This window comes from Ursus maritimus, unplaced genomic scaffold (assembly GCF_017311325.1).
Source record: "Ursus maritimus isolate PB19 unplaced genomic scaffold, ASM1731132v1 scaffold_16, whole genome shotgun sequence".
Classification (NCBI taxonomy): domain Eukaryota; kingdom Metazoa; phylum Chordata; class Mammalia; order Carnivora; family Ursidae; genus Ursus; species Ursus maritimus.
Window position 1 is genome coordinate 2,244,563 of NW_024424008.1, and position 18,489 is coordinate 2,263,051.

At 39.9% G+C, this 18,489-nt stretch overlaps 2 protein-coding genes across 2 annotated transcripts; both read right to left on the reverse strand.

Annotated features, from left to right (window-relative positions):
* Positions 1-8,269: 8,269 nt before the first annotated feature.
* LOC103681442 (olfactory receptor 52L1) lies at positions 8,270-9,444 on the reverse strand. Its single transcript, XM_008711005.2, has one exon. It carries the CDS (start codon positions 9,212-9,214, stop codon positions 8,270-8,272), a length of 945 nt encoding a protein of 314 aa, XP_008709227.1. The 5' UTR covers positions 9,215-9,444.
* Positions 9,445-16,797: 7,353 nt separating this feature from the next.
* On the reverse strand, positions 16,798-17,930 carry LOC103681423 (olfactory receptor 52K1-like). Its single transcript, XM_008710987.2, has one exon. It carries the CDS (start codon positions 17,878-17,880, stop codon positions 16,834-16,836), a length of 1,047 nt encoding a protein of 348 aa, XP_008709209.1. The 5' UTR covers positions 17,881-17,930; the 3' UTR covers positions 16,798-16,833.
* Between the last annotated feature and the right edge of the window lie 559 nt (positions 17,931-18,489).

An 18,489-nucleotide genomic window follows, 5' to 3' on the forward strand; every position in this document is an offset into this window, starting at 1 on the left:
TTTCTTTTGTTCATGCATTGTTAACCTAGTTTTATTTGGTTGTATGTCTATGTGTTCTTGTAGTTCACCGAACTTCTTTAAAAGGACTACTCTGAATTCCTTGTCAGTTCCTACATCACCATTTTCTTATTAGAGTTTTATTAGATTCTTCTGGTGGTGTTGTGTTTACCTGAATCTTTGGGATCCTTTTATCCTTGCATTGCTACCTGTGCATTGGAGTAAGCAGTCTCCTTTCCATACTCTACAGGTTTGCTATTCAGCTCAGCTTGGGGTACTGAACAGGTCAGCTGGTAGCAGCAATGGCACAAGGCTTGCTACTGTGACCAGGTGAAGCCACTGTCCAGGCTTCCTGGCTGGGTACGTCTACAGGCTATGCTCTTTGATTGGGCAGGGTTACTAGCTGGGCTCTCTGCACAGGCAAGGCCATGGGCTGTGTTCAATAATCAGGCAGGAACATAGGCTGAGTGAGACTGTAGCCTAGGCTAGAGGCTATGTTCAACAGTTGCACAGGGCTGCTGGTTTTGGTTTGTTTAGGGTGGAGTGTTTTTTATCATTTTTTTCTCACTTTATCATTTCATCATTCTTTGAAAATCATTTTTTATCATTTGACCAGGACAAGGCTTCCTGGTCAAGCACAACCAGAGCCTATGCTCAACAGTGAGTGGGGCTGTGAATTTGTTTCCCTGCCTGGATGGGGCCATAGAATAGACTCCAAGGCTGGTAATGCCTATTGACTGGGGACTTAAATCAGGCAGAACTGCCAACTGAGCTCACTGGCCAGATGGACCCATGAGCTCAGCTCTGCAGATGGGGTCAACCACTGGCTGAGATCTCTACTCAGGTTCTACTGCAGCAGGAAGGGTGCCCTCCAGCACCTGAGCACTGACTGTGATAAACCCCTATCCCCATTCCCATCTCTCTTTCATGCCCAGTGGTCAAGCCATGCAGATTAACTCATGATCCCTATGAGGCAAGACCTGAGTGGGCCTCCCAGAAAGCACCCTGCAATGTTGACGGAGCTGGATGTCCATACTGAGCTCTCCTTTATCACTGGAGAAACTGGTTAGGACTTAGTGCAGTGCCGTGCTGTCCTGGGAGAGGTTCAAAGCAGGCAAAGCGAAACCTCACTCTTACTCTTCTAATGCAGTCTTTCTGGGTCTCTGTGGTCCAGGAGGATGCTACAGCCTCACCCCTTTGTTATGGAATTTTCACAATGGTGTCTTGTCTATACATAGCTGCTAGTTGGTCTTCTTGTGAAGGGGACAAACGTCAGGCAACTTCTGTTACTATCTTGATGATATCATCTCCTTTTCTATTTGTTCTTGATAAGTGTTATTAGGGCTTTGTTGATTTTATCGCTCTTTCCTAATATTCGACTTCAAGATCTTGATTTTCTTTGTTCTCTATTTTATTGATCCTACTTTTATCTTAATTAATTCCTTATTTTTGTTTACCTTAGGCTTAATTTATTTTTATTTTCCTAAATTCTTGGCAACTTAGATAATTTATACTAAATATATAATTTAGATACAGATATCAATAATTTATACTATATAAGTGTTTAGAAGTATAATTTTTCCTCTAATTTCTCTTTATTTGCATTCCACAACTTTTACTATATGTTATTATCAATTAATTTGAAATATTTTCTAACATTCTGTATAATTTCTTATTTGAGCCATGAATTATTTAGATGTGTGTTATTTAATTTCCAAGTGTTTGGAGCTTTTCGTGACATCCTATTGTTATTGGTTTCAATATAACTATGTTGGTTAGAGAATACACTCTGTAAGTTTTCATTCTTTCAAAATTTATTAAGACATAATTTATGAGCCAACACAAAAAGAGTGTCCATCTTCCCACATTTTCTAACTTCCATGTAACATTATCAGTCTCACCCAAAGAATGTGAAAGGAGCCACTTGCAATCTATTAGGGAAGAACTTTATTTCTTCCACTCCACTTCCATGGAGGAAGGCTTTTGCCCTTCTCACCACAGGAGGGAAATAATAGGAGTGAAACTTCTGGTCTATCTTCCCCCTTCTCCTCTCCCTTGTTTGTTTTTCCATAAAAGAAGGATCACTAATACAATAGGGCAGAGATGGTTGGGAGCACTGGGTGGGGTTAATGCATCTCAAACATAGGAAATATGTTCTATCCGTTTCACGGCCTGTCTGGAGGATCTGTAAGTATAGTAGTGGACTCTGTTTTGCTTTGTATCCAAGTATCATAAACTCACCTGTATAAGAGCCAATGATCTCTTTCACAGAAAGAAATCTGAAAAACAGCCATTCTTTTTGCATTTTTTTCAAATTTTTATCTAAATTCTAGTTAGTTAACACATAGTGTAATATTGGTTTCAGTAGAATTTAGTGATTCATGACTTACATATAACACCCAGTGCTCATGACAATAAATGCCCTCCTTAATACCCATCACCCACCTAGCCCATCCCTCACCCACCTCCCCTCCATCAACCTTCATTTTGTTCTCTCTAGTTAACAGTCTCTTATGGTTTGCCTCACTCCCTTTTCCCCCTCCCCCTATGTTCATCTGCTTTGTTTCTTAAATTCCACATATAAGTGAAATCATATGGTATTTGTCATTCTCTGACTTATTTCACTTAGCATAATACACTCTAGCTCCATCCATGTCATTGCAAATGCCAAGACTTCATTTTTTTATATAGCTGAGTAATATTCCATTACATATATACCACATCTTCTTTATCCATTCATCAGTCAATGGACATTTGGGCTCCTTCCATAATTTGGCTACTTTTGATAATGCTGCTATAAACATCTGGGTCCATATGACCCTTCAAATCAATATTTTTGTATTCTGTGCATAAATACCTAGTAGTGCAACTGCCAGGTCATAGGGTAGTTATATTTTTAACTTTTTGAGGAACCTCCATACTGTTGTACATTCTGCTACAGCTCCAAATTCTCCTTACAAATTACTGGGTAATTGTATTGTAACCAAATTTTCAAACAAAATCTCACCATATCTGGGTACAGAAAGGGAGTGTATTGGGGTTTTAAGACATAAAATTAAGGGAATGAAATTGATGGCCTCCTCTTTGTCTTCAGATCCCATCTTCATTTTCCAATAATGATGTACCAGAGAGCCATGCATATGCAATTTACTGGGTTCAACTATTTTCACTCTACTCCCTCTTTAATTCCTTGTGAGCATTCTCTACTGCTAGGAATGCAGAGGGGTGAAACAGTGAGAAATCTGCACTTTCAATCTCCAAGAGCACTACTAAGCTTCAACTCTTAGGGAGGCACCCTATCTTTCTCAGATGAGGAGCAGCTAATTCTTGGATGGAAAATTTGTTCCACTAGTCCTAAACAGAAAATCACATTAAAATTTAATAAAAGGAAAAAGAGAGCACTCATTATATCAAGTTTGTGCATTAACTGAATCTAGTATCACAAAGAATTATTGAGGATGTTTGTTGTGCTGAGGAGTAAGTCAGACACTGGGTATTGAAAAGTAAATGAAATATATAAGACTCCTGCCTTCTTGGAGTCTGGTCTAGCATGGAGTACATACAACAAAGTAAAATCACGAAATTTAGCTACAATTGTAATAGTTTTGATTCAAGATGTTGGACTGACAACATGATTTACTTCTCTCAAAGTTCCCTTTTTTTTCACATCTTTAGAAGTTATCTTATAACTGGAAGTTTGTACCTTTGACCACCTTCACCCATTTCCCCCACCCCCATACCCTGCCTGTGGAAACCACTAATTTGTTCTCTGTTTCCATGAGTTTGGTTTTTTTTAAGATTTTACATACAGTATTTATCTTTCTCTAACTTATTTCACTTAGCATAATGCTCTCAAGGTCCATCCATGTTGTTACAAATGACTGGATTTCCTTTTCATGGTTGAATAATATTCTATTGTACATGTGTGTATGAATATATATATATGTATATAATCAATATATATATTCAATATATATATATTCTACAATATACCATATATATATTCTACAATATACTACATATATATATATACCATATACATATATATATTCTACAATATACTATATATATATATGATATATATATAATCTCACAGTTTGTTATTCATTAATTTGTTATGCATTCATCTGTTGAAAAACACTTAGGCTATTTCCATGTCTTGCTATTGTAAATTATGCTGCAATGAACCCAGGGATGCAAATATCTCTTTGAGATACTAATTTCATTTCCTTTGAATATATACCTAGAAGTGGGACTGCTGAATTGTATGGTAGTTCTACTTTCACTGTTTTGAGGAACCTCTATGGTGCTTTCCATAGTAGCAGCACCAATTTATATTCCCATTAACAGTCCACAAGAGTTCCCTTTTCTGGGACACCTGGGTGGCTTAGTTGGTTAAGCATCTCTGTTCACCTCAGGTCATGATCCCAGGGTCCTGGGATCCATCAGGCTCTTTCCTCAGTGGGGAACCTGCTTCTCCCTCTCCTGCTGCTCCCCCTGCTTGTGCTTGCTTTCTCTCTCTCTCTCTCTCTCTCTCTGACAAATAAATAAATAAAATCTTTTTTTGAAAAGTTTCCTTTTCTCCACAGTCTCACCAATACTTGTTATCTCTTGTCTTCTTGATGATAGTCATTCTAGCAGTTAAGAGGTGATACCTCATTGTGGTTTTGGCTTGCATTTCCCTGATGATCAGTGATGTTGAGTATTTTTTCATGCACCTGTTGGCCAATTGTACATCTTTTATGGAAAAACGTCTATTCAGTTCCTCTGCCCATTTTTAATTGGACTGTTTGGTTTTTTGCTATTAATTTGTATAAGATCTTCTTAACTTGTATAATATCCATATGATTTGGATATTAATCCTTTATCAGATATATGATTTATAAATATTTTCTCCAGTTCTCCATAGACTGCTCTTTGACTTTGTTGATGGTTTCCTTTCTATGCAGAAGCTTTGTAGTTTGATGTTCTGCCACTTGTTTATTTGGGCCTTTGATGCTTTTTCTTGTGATACCAAATCCAAAAAATCATTAAGAAGACCAGTGTCAAAAAGTTTACCTCTTATGTCTCCTTTGAAGAGTTTATGGTTTCAGGTCTTACATTCAGGTCTTTAATCCATTTTGAGTTTATTATTGTGTATGGTGTAAGATTAAGTCCAATTTCATTCTTCTCCATATGGATATCCAGTTTTCCCAACACCATATATTGAAGAGATAATCCTTCTCCCACTGCATATTTGTAGTTGCTTTGCCCTAATAAATTGTGAATATATATGCATGAGTTTATTTCTATTCTGATCCACTGATCTGTGTGTCAGCTTTTATGCCAATACCACATTGTTTTGATTACTATCAGAACTATTACTATTACTATTATAAAACTATTAGCTTTGTAATATAGTTTGAAATCTAATGACTAAAGAGATACAAAGATAATAATAATACAGTAAAATTTCTAGAATATGGGAAAGTGTTCTAGGCTTGGGTCATATACTTTCAAATATTTCTGGAATTTATAAATCAACTGCACTGACTTTATAGAAAAACCAGAATGAAGACATCTCTAAACCAATGTAGGTATGTATGTGTGGACAGCAGAATTATAAGTTAGGGAAAGGACCGGGAAAAGATAAAGCTTGATGCAGATGTGAGAAATGTTCTTATTAAGTGAAATAAGTCAAGTAGAGAAAGACAATATCATATGGTTTCATTCATTTATGGAACATAAGAAATAGCAGGAAGATCGGTAGGAGAAGGAAGGGAAGAATGAAGGGGGGTAAACAGAAGGGGGAATGAACCATGAGAGACTATGGACTCTGGGAAACAAACTGCGGGCTTCAGAGGGGAGGGGGGTGGAGGAATGGGATAGACTGGTGATGGGTAGTAAGGAGGGCACGTATTGCATGGTGCACTGGGTGTTATAGGCAAACAATGAACCATGGAACACTACATCAAAAACTAAGGATATACTGTATGGTGACTAACATAACATAATAAAAAATTATTTAAAAAAGAGAGATTCAGGAAATAATCCCATTTAGAATCATTAGAACTGATAGCAGAAATTGAAAGCAATCTTTTAGTGAACTGATGGGGGAACTGTTCTTGTATTGCCAGAGCAGCTGGTTCAGTACAGTCCTCTCTGTGCAAAACGCGGCAAGAAAAGTGAAAGCCAAAAAGCCAGTGCTACCATTAAGTTAAATGGCTGCAAGTTTAAACATTTAAATATTTTCATACTATTGATAACTGTTTAACGTGAACAAGCAAGGAAATCAGGAAAGGCACAAATAAACACTGCTAAGAATGAAACGGGATTTATGGAGATATACGATAGCCACGCTAGAACATAAAACAGTAAGAAAATGATATAAACATTTTCTGGCAGTAAATTTGAGGATAAAATAAACAGATTTTTAAACAAACAAGAACTGAGAACCTTTTCAAAAGGAAATTCTAAAAGATATCCTTCAGGCAGAAGACATATCCCACTTGGATGATCTGAGATGAAAAACATCTACTGCTTAGGCTAAAGGTTAGTCAGCTGCAAAAAGCTTCCCCCAGACATAGTGGCTTAGCCCAGATACGAGCTTCTGTCCCAGGTTTAAGTCGGAGTTGGTGGCCCAGACGGTATCAGGGACACAGGCTCTTCTACAGTGTTGCTCTACCAGCTTCAGCACACGTTTCCATCTTGTGATCCAAGGAAGCTCTTCAGATCCCACCATCATACCCACATCATACCCACATCAGCAAGTGGTGTAAATGGAAGGAGAGAACAAACCACTACTTTGAATAACCTCCCTAACCTAACTACCTCTAGAGCCAAGACAGTTTTCCCGTGGATGTGATACAACATACACCACAGCCTGGGCTTCCCCAGGACAACTCACCAGAGTTCAAGTCCTAGGCCTACAACCAAGGTGATGAGAACCTGTAATTGCTCCTGCAGTAAGAACTCATGTGACTCCTCCCTAATTAACCCATGTGTGCCAAACTGAAGACTTCATACTCCATCTCAGTACCTGAAAACTACTTATTAGGAGTAAAATTTACCAAGAAAGAAGAAACTGGAACACTAACCCATCCATTCCCCGCTTTCAACCACTATGGAATCCCAAGATAGGACTCTCTCAACACGAGAGCACCCTACCACACTGCAGCAATGACTTGGTATCTTCCAGGACTGAAGAAAATGTGTTACTACTTAGGAACACAAAAGAGTTAAGCCAGATTTTAGGGCAACATCCAACAAACAGGATGCAGTATACCAATTATGACAATCCTCTTGTAAGCTTTACCCAGTTCCTAGTACTCGAAATGGGGGGGGGGCATCTAATTGATATAATTCCATATCCGCATTTCAGAAAGAGAAATTATTCTTTCAAGTGTCAAAACTACTTCTACACGTATGAATAAAGCTGTGTTTACCAGTACCAGACTCCAGCACATTTTATAGTTATTAGATAATAATTACCTGGGTGTTTTGCTTTGTTAAATTAAGACTTATAAAACATACATATATTCAATACTGGTCTTATTCCTTCTTTATCCTAATAAAAAATATGAATAAATTAAAAATGCAAACAGACCTTTTTAAAAAGAAATCCACTCTGCAATATATATTTCTTCCTTGAAAATAGTTTTTGTATCTAATTTTTCTAAGAACCTATTATAGTGTCTCACCAATTAAGTTAATTTAAATACATGGCTAACAGTCATATTGTAACAAGAAGTGTTTTCTGACATATTGGCAGTATGAAATGCTATGAGAGACTCTGTTGCTACACAGAAGCTGAGTGACCTAGAACTCATAGCACTAACTTCAAGGGTGTGAAGACACTCCAAAACCAAACCAAGCAAAGGTTAGGACTTCCCATTTCCTTACCAGATGATGTTGTACAGTCATTAGGCGAAGCCAGAAAAAAATGGCATATGCAATGCTATATCTTTTCTCCAGTCCTCAAGTCCCCTCAATACAGGAATAGAGAAATGTTGGGATTATAAGCAAAAGAAAGCACAGACAAATAATCACAACTCCAAAATAATCACAACTCCAGTTATCATAAGCAAAAGAAAGCATAGCAAAATAATCACAACTCCATCAAATTAGTGATGGAGCCAAATGTCCAGAGGTGTTCTTTGCCATAGGACTAATAGGACTAGAAGGATTCCTCACTGTGGAATGATCTCTAGCCACATAGCCTTGATCAGCCAGGGGCTCCTGGCAATACCTTTAGCAGGAGACTCAGAAGAAAATAACTGGGATGTGTTCAGATCTATCCTTTAATGGAGAAAACCCTAAGTACTCGCTGGCGGATCTGCCGAGTCTTCACCCCATAGACAAGAGGGTTGAGTGCTGGTGGCACAAGGAGGTACAGTGTGGCCAGAAGAACATGGACGTGATGGGGTACATGGTGGCCAAAGCGATGAGTGAGGAAGGAGAACATTCCAGGAACATAGAAGATCAGGATGACACAAATATGAGACCCACATGTGCTAAAGGCCTTAAGTCGGGCCTCACCCCCAGGTACCTTCAGCACAGTCTGGAGGATGAGGGCATAGGAAATAGCAATGGCCACAACATCTAGCCCAACCACAAGCAGGGCCACTGCCAACCCGTAAGCTCGGTTCACTGTGGTTTCTGAGCAGGCAAGTTTTACCACAGCCATATGTTCACAGTAGGCATGGCCTATGATGGTGGCCTGGCAGAAGATGAGTCTCTGCAACAGGATAGGGAAGGGGAGGAGGAGGACCAACCCCCGCACCAGCACTGCCATCCCAATGCGCCCTATGATCCCCGGATGCAAGATGGTAGAATGGTGCAGAGGGTGACAAATGGCTACATAGCGATCCAGAGCCATGGCCACAAGCACACCCGACTCCATGGAAGAGAACGCATGGATGAAGAACATCTGGATCAGGCAGACAGCGTACCCAATCTCATGGGCATGAACCAGGAGCACCGCAAGGGTTTTGGGCGCAGTGGAGGAGGCCAGCACCAGGTCAATGCCAGACAGCATGGCCAGAAAGAGGTACATAGGCTGGTGCAAGGATGGGTCAGTCCAGATGATGAAGAGGATGCTGACATTGCCCATTACAGCAACGAGATAAAGGACACACAGTGGCAATGCTATCCAGTGCTGGCTTTCCTCCAAACCGGGGATGCCCATCAGGAAAAAAGAAGGCTGGAGTGGCCTCCAGCTAGAGTTATTAAGGGCCATCGTCAATGGCTTGGACACAGAAGAGAGAAAAGAAACCAAAATCCGGATCTCTCCATTCCTGGCGGGTTATCCCAGTGTCTAGATCTGGCTACCATCTTCATGAGAAGAAAGACGCTGAAAGTGAAACACAAGCAAAGAAAGTGAGATACAAAGAAGAGAATCCCCTTTTCTTGAGATAATGTCTTTAAGGTGAGACATCCACATGTCTGAATTACAACAGGTCTGGTTTCATTTACAGATAAGAGTAAGCATGCTGGCTTTAGAGAGATGTTAAGCTCTACCATTCATTCAGTTACTTCTCATTGGGAACGTCCACTTGAAAGGATCCTCTGTATCCCCTCTTGCCATGACTAAACACTGTAAATCAATCTGTTCTCTTGTAAAGTATTCTCCCTCAGTTTCCATAACACAGCAACCTACAGTTGTTCCTCCTTTGTCTCCCATCCCACCGCTTTCTCCATCTACCTCTCCCTCATATGTTGTTGATTCCGGGATCCCATCCTCTCCTCCCTTCCCTGTTCTGTATGTTATCTCTGATTGAGTTCATCCATTTATAATACTTTAACCATTTATATACTTTCATTTCTTCCAAGGTTTCTGAGTCAAATACTCCAGGTCTCTGAGTCAAATGCCTTTCTGCAACCCAGATGCATTTTGCCTTTATCTATACTGAAATATCTATACCACATGCCCAAAGAATTCAAGACTGAATTAAGTTGCCTGTTCTTCCCAAATCCACTCTATCTCCTTCATGCTCATAGTTTTTTTTAGTTAAATCACTATATGTACCCATCCAACCCAATGTAGAAATTTGAAATGATTCTTACACATTCATATCTCTCCTCCCTTTTACTTGTCACCAGTTCCTATTGACTGCAGTTTAACCCCTTTTGACCCACTCGTTTTTCTCACCCCCCATTGTCACTGCGTAGGGCACACTCCTAACTTCTATCACCTGGATTATTTCCATAGATCTTTCTGGCTTTGCCATTAACCCCTTCCTATCCACTATGCATTCTTAAGGCAGAGGATTATAAAATACATCTAAAATTCACGTGTCATCATGTCACTTCTAAGATTAAAATCTGTTAGTCCATTTAATCCATGGAATAAAATTATACATTCAAGACTGGCAAACAAGGCTTTAAAAGGCTATTTTTTGTACTACTTTGACTTACACTTAGCAAATTTCCACCTATATATCTTGCTTGAACTATTCCATGTTCTTGGAAGTATGTGAGTGCAACAACTTATTTTACATGTACCTTTTGCGTATTCTTTCTTCCATCTCTTTTATCTGAATTGGTCTTTCTTGTCATTCAAAATTCAGAGTCCACTGGTTACTGTCTCTTAGAAGAACTCTAGTTGTGTTAGGACCACACTAATCATGTTAAGAGCACTTTATTTTGAGATTTTTTTGTTCATCCACAACTTTCTGTTTTATCTAATTATAGAAATCCTTTCAGTGTCTTAATGGTTTGTCTCAAGTAAAGAACAGTTTCTCATTAAGCTTCATAATTATAAACTAGCTGGTAAAGGCCTCACAGTACAGGGGATAAACATAAGTTTTGTAGGCAGACAACTATGCTTAAATTCTGCTGCTTCATATTCAACAAATGAAACTATGGTGGGATACTTAAACTCTGAGTATAGATTGCCTCACCTGATGATAGAGCAAATAATGTAAATCTTACTGATTTATTATAAATATTAATTAAATGATGTGTATAAAGTTCCAAAGTTCCAGTATATAGGTTATTCTATAAATAGTGTACAGATTTATACCTAGTTTTGTAATCCTACCATGAAAGACAAGTCCATTCTTGATACTTCCCCAAGGTAGGTCCAGTGACTGTGAATAAGACACTGAGCAGGCAAGATGTTATTACCAATTGGCAGGTCCCAGAGGACACACAGACACCTTGGACAGGGCTAAACTCAGTATCCAGATTGGCTGGAGACCCAGAGAGCTAAGTCAATTGCCTCAGGGATTGCTAGTTGGGCAGAGAGGCAAAGCAGGGAGTGGCACCTGCACCTGACCAGGTGGCTCATGTCTGTCCAGTGTTGGTCATCACCTCTAAGCCTGTCCACCTTGATGGCTGTCATAGGAAGCTGCATGCTCAGTGAGATATGAAAGCTCAGATTTCTCTGTAAGCTCAGATTTCTCCTTCTCACAGGTCAAACTCAGAGGAATAAATTCTTTAGTGGACTCTGTGGTGAAACGTGTTCATTCCTCTATCTGCTGAGAGTGGTGGCTGCTAAAAGCTCATAATTGAGTCACTCTCCCTTCAACAAAGAGAGCTGACTCACCCAAGATTAGTTTTCTTTTCTGAGTGCAGCCCTCACCCAATGACCCATTTAAGTACAAATAAAAAGACCTGAACCTCTCTCTTTTGAAACAACATTGAAGGACCATCTCAGCTCAAGAGCACCCCCATGGAATCAGCTCAGGCATCTGGAGTAACTGGATCATAGTTTAACTTCTTCCTCTTTTCCATCCTGCTTCCCTCACTCCCTGATAGGTGTCAGTCCCAAGTATATTTCACAATAAGTTTCCTGCATGCAAATCTCTGCCTCAGTGTGTTTCTAGAGGATCCAATCTAAGACAAATGCCACCTCTCTCAAGTGAATTAAGCACTTTGTTTCTCTTCTGAGAAATTGCAACAGGTCCGTGGATATCAACTCCAATACCATAGCAAGTATGGGATAGATATTGATTCTCAGAGAGTCCATTGAAGCAAGTTCCCAATGAGATGGCTAAGACCTCCTCTATCATATCTCCCCATTACCAAACAGGTCCTTCTCTTGGCCACATCTCTGATAAAGCAGCTACGGTCTACCCCAGTGGCTACATTCTCCTTTGGAATAATGTTTCAATTGCACCGTCTTTTCATTTATCCAGACAACCAAGTATTTCATTCATAGCTGGTGGGAAGCCTCACTTATTCATGCATTCAGTCAGTCAGTATTAAATACCCACCAAACCCGTGCACTCTACTAGATGTTAACCAGAACGAACAATATGATTAAGGATCCTTGTCATCATGGCGCATGGGCTGGTATATATTATGTATGCAACCACAGAAACCTAATAATAGTTATAAGTATTATAAATTAAAACTATAGGTTTTATAAGAGCATGTAATAAGAGAAACTTTTCATTCTTGGGAATGCAGGAAAGCCTCCCTAATTCAACTTAGTGACCAGAAGAATGGGTTAAAAGTGAAGGGAGTTGTGGGGTAGGCTGAGGATACAAAAACCCTGAAGCAAGAGGGAAGGGAACTTGGCATTGCTAACGACCTGAAAGAATCATGAAATCTGGGGATGTAGTACTCAGGAACGGAGCCTGATGTATAAGCAGGAACCACACTAGATGTTTTAGGTCATGTTAAAGGACAGTGGGAAGTGGAAATCATGAAGATTTTAAGCAGAAGACTGAGACATGAGCAGAATCTCATTATCAAATATGATAGGAGTATGCATAAGAAGGGAAGCAGAGACACTGGGAGATGTGTTGGAGACAAACACAGTGATCTCCAGAGAGGTTCAAGGATATGCCATGGGAATGGTTAAATGAGGTAGGAATCTTGGGAGAAACAAATCAAGAATTATGAAAACACAGAGTGTTCAATGGGACATTCACATAAATCCTGAAGTCTTACACCAGGGTAATGGGGGGGGGGGCAAAAAATAGAGTACATATCAACTCAGTCATCATTTAATGAATAAGAGCAACAAGGAGAGATATCGATAACTGGGAGTAATAGAGAATAATTTCCATGAATGACATGAACAGCAAAGCACCAGTCCATGCTTATTTGTGTGCTAGTCTGTTTTTGAGGGGGAAAAAACCCTGAAAATTGCTTTGGGGAACAAGAACAGTGAACTCGCTACCAAAACAGAGTTATGAGAAGTGTGAGAAAATGAATGATGCCCACTTAGTATGAAGTATAACATTTTTGTCAGAAAAAAAATGGATATAATGAGATTACCAGCCCCATATGCATTTTGTAGACATTAAATGAGAGAGCCTATGTGCAAAGTTTTTTTTCTCAAGGGCTCAAGGTACAATGGAATAAGAGCTGAACAATGGGAGCTGCTCAGATTATCAAGATTTTACACTAGGGGCACCTGGGTGGCTCAGTCCGTTAAGCAGCTGCCTTTGGCTCAGGTCCTGGTCCCAGGGTCCTGGGATTGAGCCCCGTGTCAGGCTCCCTGCTCAGCAGGGAGTCTGCTTCTTCCCCTGCTCATGTTCTCTCTTTCAAATAAATCAATAAAATCTTTAAAAAAAAAAAAAAGATTTTACATTAATACAGCATATTCAGACTAAGATTTTTTTTTAAATTTTATTATGTTATATTAGTCACCACTAAGCTTGTTTAAAACAAGTTTAACTAAAGCGCATAGAGAACTCTACACCCACTGGTAGTAAATGTCACTCATCCTCCCACTAAGGAATCCTCTGCAATTCTATAGCTACCGTGCATCTCCAGGAGCCCTTTCTTCCACTCCGACCAATGAAGCAGAGATAGGAGAAGAGGGAGGTCTCCACTTTTTACCTTTTCTTTGAAGATCTGTCTTCTAGGGGGTATTTTTGCTGTTGTCATTTTTTATTGTGGTAAAATATATTTAACATAATATTTATCGTTTTAACCATTTTTAAGTTACAATTCAGTGGCATTAGGTACATTCACAATGTTGTGCAGCCGTCACCAATATCTATTTCCAGAATTTTCCCATCATCCCAAATGGAAGCTCTGTGCCTATTATACAATAATTCCCATCCTTCTTTCCTCTAAGCCCCTGGCACTGTCTGTTTTACTTACGTCTCTATGAATTTGCCTATTCATGTAAGTGGAATCATAGAATATTGTCATTTTGTGTCTACCTTATTTCACTTAGCATAATGGTTAAGGTTCATCCATGCTGTACCATGTGTCCGAATTTCATTCCTTTTAAAGCTGAATACTAGATGTGTATACTACTTTTTTGTTAATACTTTCATTAGCTGATGGACACATGGGTTGTCTTCACCTTTTAGCTTCTGTGAATAATGTTGCTGTGCTATCTTCTTACTAATAATATTGAAGATTAATATTTAACAGAGAAAACATGGGATCATTGAGCATGGCATTGAGCAGAGGCCACTTAGGAGAAAGACTGAAGCAGACTTCCCTTAGGGACCATAAGTTTAGCCCTAACCCTCCATCTACCCACTTGACAACCTAGGCCCATACTCTTCTAAACCCTGGTCATTCATAGCATCTCTTTAACCTAACCCAGCCCATGTCCCTTTCCTGCCCCTTACTTCCCATGGAGAATTAGTCTTCAGTGACTTGGAACCAATATCCACCACAGCACTACCACATTTTATCATAGTTTCTAGATTTTCAAGTTCATTTCATCATTACACCAAGAGCCTGGGAAATACTCAGGATGAGGAAGAAAATAATGAAGAAAAGAAGAGCAAATGAAGATAAGGAGAAAGATAAATGCTATTTTTCTGCTTGTTCTATGTTTATGCATAGCAGTGAGATCGCCTTATAAGAGTAACCACATTCTTCAGTGCATCTACACAGTGTCCAAAATGTCACCAGTTGAAATTTTTTTAAAAAATGAAAATACATTTGAAAGTTGAGATAGTGTTCATCACAATGATAGCAGTAAAGACAGTAGTGTTAATAGTGATTATGACTGCAGTGCTGGTTTTGTGACAACTTATTTCATTTCTTTTTTTTGAGTTTTTTTATTATAATATTTTTTTATTATATTAGTCACCATACAGTACATCCCTGGTTTCTGATGTAAAGTTCGATGATTCATTAGTTGCACATAACACCCAGTGCTCCATGCAATACGTGCCCTCCTTACTACCCATCACCAGCCTATCCCATTCCCCTCCCCTCTCCCCTCTGAAGCCCTCAGTTTGTTTCTCAGAGTCCAGAGTCTCTCATGCTTCATTCCCCCTTCTGATTACAATAAAAAGTTATTAAATGCCTATGTCACAATTTGAGATTTATGTATTCATTTAATGCAAAATACACATATGTCAATGTGACTGATGAGGAAATATGCTAACAATGATACAGTCCATTAAAATAATAAAATTTATTTATTAAGTAAAGATTTATTAAGTGCCTATCATGCGCCAGGTACTATGCTAAGGATACAACGCAATTCATCATTTAGTAGATATGGGGGTCAGAGAACTTTCAACCAATCATTTTATATATAATTTTTTAAAGATTTACTTATTTATTTTAGAGAGAGAGCATGAGCAGGAGGAGGGACAGAGGAAGAGGGAGAGAGAGAATCTCAATCAGACTCCCTGCTGAGTGGGGAACCCAACGTAGGGCTCAATCTCACAACCCTGAGATCATGACCTGAACTGAAATCAAGAGTTGGATGCTCAACCAACTGAGCCACCCAGGCAGCCCAGTGTGTGTGTGTGTGTGTGTGTGTGTGTGTGTGTGTGTGTAATTTTTAATTATAATATATAATGAAAGAAATATACATAGAGCTCTGAGTTCATAAAGCAAGTGACTGATCTAGTTTTAAAAACCTGCTTCAAAGAGGTGAGGTTTGAACTAAAGTTCAAGATGAGTAAGAATAGGAAGGATAAAGACAGGGCGGTGCATTCCCATTAGGAAGATCACAGACTACCCATGGGGGAAGGAAGCATGGACTGGAGGAACTACAGAAGGATACTTACGTATATTAGGAATACATAACACTCAGTCAACACTACATACATTGCAAGGATATGTAAATACTTAAGAACACACAACAAACACATTAAAAAGTGAGTGCCAACAGTAGGAAATAGAAAAGAATGGCCAAAAGAATTACAGATGAAGATAAAATAAACAACAATTAGTACAATGATTATTGTATGCAATAAACTTTAACTCAAGGCTCTGCACCTGAGACTAAAAATGAAGACATGAAAGAAAAATTATCATTATTCTCAGAGGTTAAAAATACATAATACTATAGGTGTCAGAGAAGGTCATCCATCTCAAAAGCAGGAGAAAAGCACATGGACTAGCACTTCTAGAATCAGATGGAATATGAATATTTTAAAGAGTTTCTCTCATGAACATGAAACTCTAAAGAATTTCCATAGGTTGCCACCCTTATTTCTATGATGCCAAAGTTTTACTGATAGAGAAGGCCTATCGGCTGCCAGGCTGCCTATGTGTCAGTGTCACGATGGTGGGAAGTGGTCCATGTTCTCATATGTACAAACAGGCACCCAGTTCATCTCTCCCTGATCTTCAAAGTCACTTGTCTCAGGTTCATAGAAGTGCACATTGTTTCTTAATTCCCTGATGCATTTATCTTGTCAACACAAGTAAATCATAAACTCTTAGAAGAAAGACATATTCAAAAAACTACTTGCTTGAGATACCGCAGCACTTCTGTTTCCCATCCCAATATCTGAACACTATATAGACCTCAGAAGAGACTTCCCAACTTCCAAACACTCAAGAAAACTTCATTTGCTTTCTCTTGACTGTCCCTACTAGGTAAATGACCTGGGCTGTGGGGTTCCCATCCCACAGGAGAGGACCACCGTTGCCCTGAGATCCAGCTGATAAGAACTATCTCAGGTGGGATCAACCTGCTTGCCTTAGCATTTTAAACAGCCGCTCCCGGATCTGCTTGGTCTTAACTCCATAGACAATGGGGTCTAGGGCAGGGGGAAAGAGCAAGTAGAGATTGGCAAGGATGACCTTAGCAGCAGAGGTGGATGGGCCAAAGCGCTGCATGACCACAGAAAGAAAGCCTGGTCCATAGAAGAAGAGGATGACACAGACATGAGCCGTACATGTGCTGCCTGCTTTAGCACGTGCCTCAGGTGAAGGAAAATGAATCACAGTCCTCACAATCTGCCCGTAGGAGTAAGCAATAAAGGCCACATCCCCCACACCAAGAAAGATTGCTACAGCAAAGGCATAGAGATTATCCACAATGGTGGCCCCACAGGCCAACTTTACTACTGCCATATGCTCACAGTAAGTATAGGCAATTGTGTGAGAGCCACAGTAGGGCAGCCGACTGGCCAAGCTTGGAAAGGAGATGGTCAACCCCACACCTCGCAGTGCCACCAGGCCTCCAATCTTGGCAACAACAACAGGGGTTAGAATGGTTGCATAATGTAATGGGTTACAGATGGCCACAAAACGGTCCACAGCCATGGCCACCAGCACTCCCAACTCCATAGCAGAGAATGCATGGATAAAGAACATTTGGGAAAGACAGGAGTGGGAGCCAATAGCTGTAGCACCAAACCAGAAGATGGCCAGCATCTTGGGCAGAGTGGAGAGGGAGAGAACCAGGTCAACAAAGGAGAGCATGGCAAGAAAGAAAAACATGGGCTGATGAAGGCTGCGCTCGGTCTGGATAAGAAAAAGCAGGACACAATTCCCAGTCACTGCCAGGATGAACATGAAGCAAAAGGGAAGCGAGATCCAAATGTGGGCAGCAGTCAGTCCTGGTACGCCAGCCAAGAAGAAAGTATGTGGGAAGTGATGAGAATTATTGGAAAGAATCATGGTGATCATCTCATTTAGAAGACTGAAGGGTTCTTCACTGAAAGGTTCAGTGATGTGGAGATTGAGAGTTAAGATACACCGTCCCACATTGGGGCGCCTGGGTGGCATAGCGGTTGGGAGTCTGCCTTCGGCTCAGGGCGTGATCCCGGCGTTATGGGATCGAGTCCCACATCAGGCTCCTCTGCTATGAGCCTGCTTCTTCCTCTCCCACTCCCCCTGCTTGTGTTCCCTCTCTCGCTGGCTGTCTCTATCTCTGTCAAATAAATAAATAAAAATCTTTAAAAAAAAAAAAATATACACCGTCCCACTAAAAGCACCATTACCATCACTCTTCCCCCATAGGTCTCAGTAAACAGTCGAAAATAATTTTCAGTTTAGTTAATCTTCTGCAAGATCTTCAAACACAGAAGAGGCAAGTCAGCTTGGTCCAGTGGGAAATGCATTGGTCAAAAAGTTCAGAGACCAGGTTCAAGAATTGAATATCCTAATATATCTATGACCTGGAGCAACGGACATAACCAGATTTAAGTAGATGCCCAGAAACTAATGCTAAATAAAAATCCTTCCTGTCATGCTCACATTCCCAAGTTCTGAATGCTGGCACTGGATTTAATCAGAACTGACCCCACATGGTCCTTTAGTCTTATATCACTAACCTTCATCTGAAACTGCCAAAAATCCTAACATCTGGAAACTCCCTTAATTTGGAGACATAAC

What these genes read in the sequence shown, in the direction of transcription:
- LOC103681442 (XM_008711005.2), bottom strand. Translation starts at nt 9,214, where the DNA reads ATGGCCCTTAATAACTCTAGCTGGAGGCCACTCCAGCCTTCTTTTTTC.
- LOC103681423 (XM_008710987.2), bottom strand. Translation starts at nt 17,880, where the DNA reads ATGCCACCCAGGCGCCCCAATGTGGGACGGTGTATCTTAACTCTCAAT.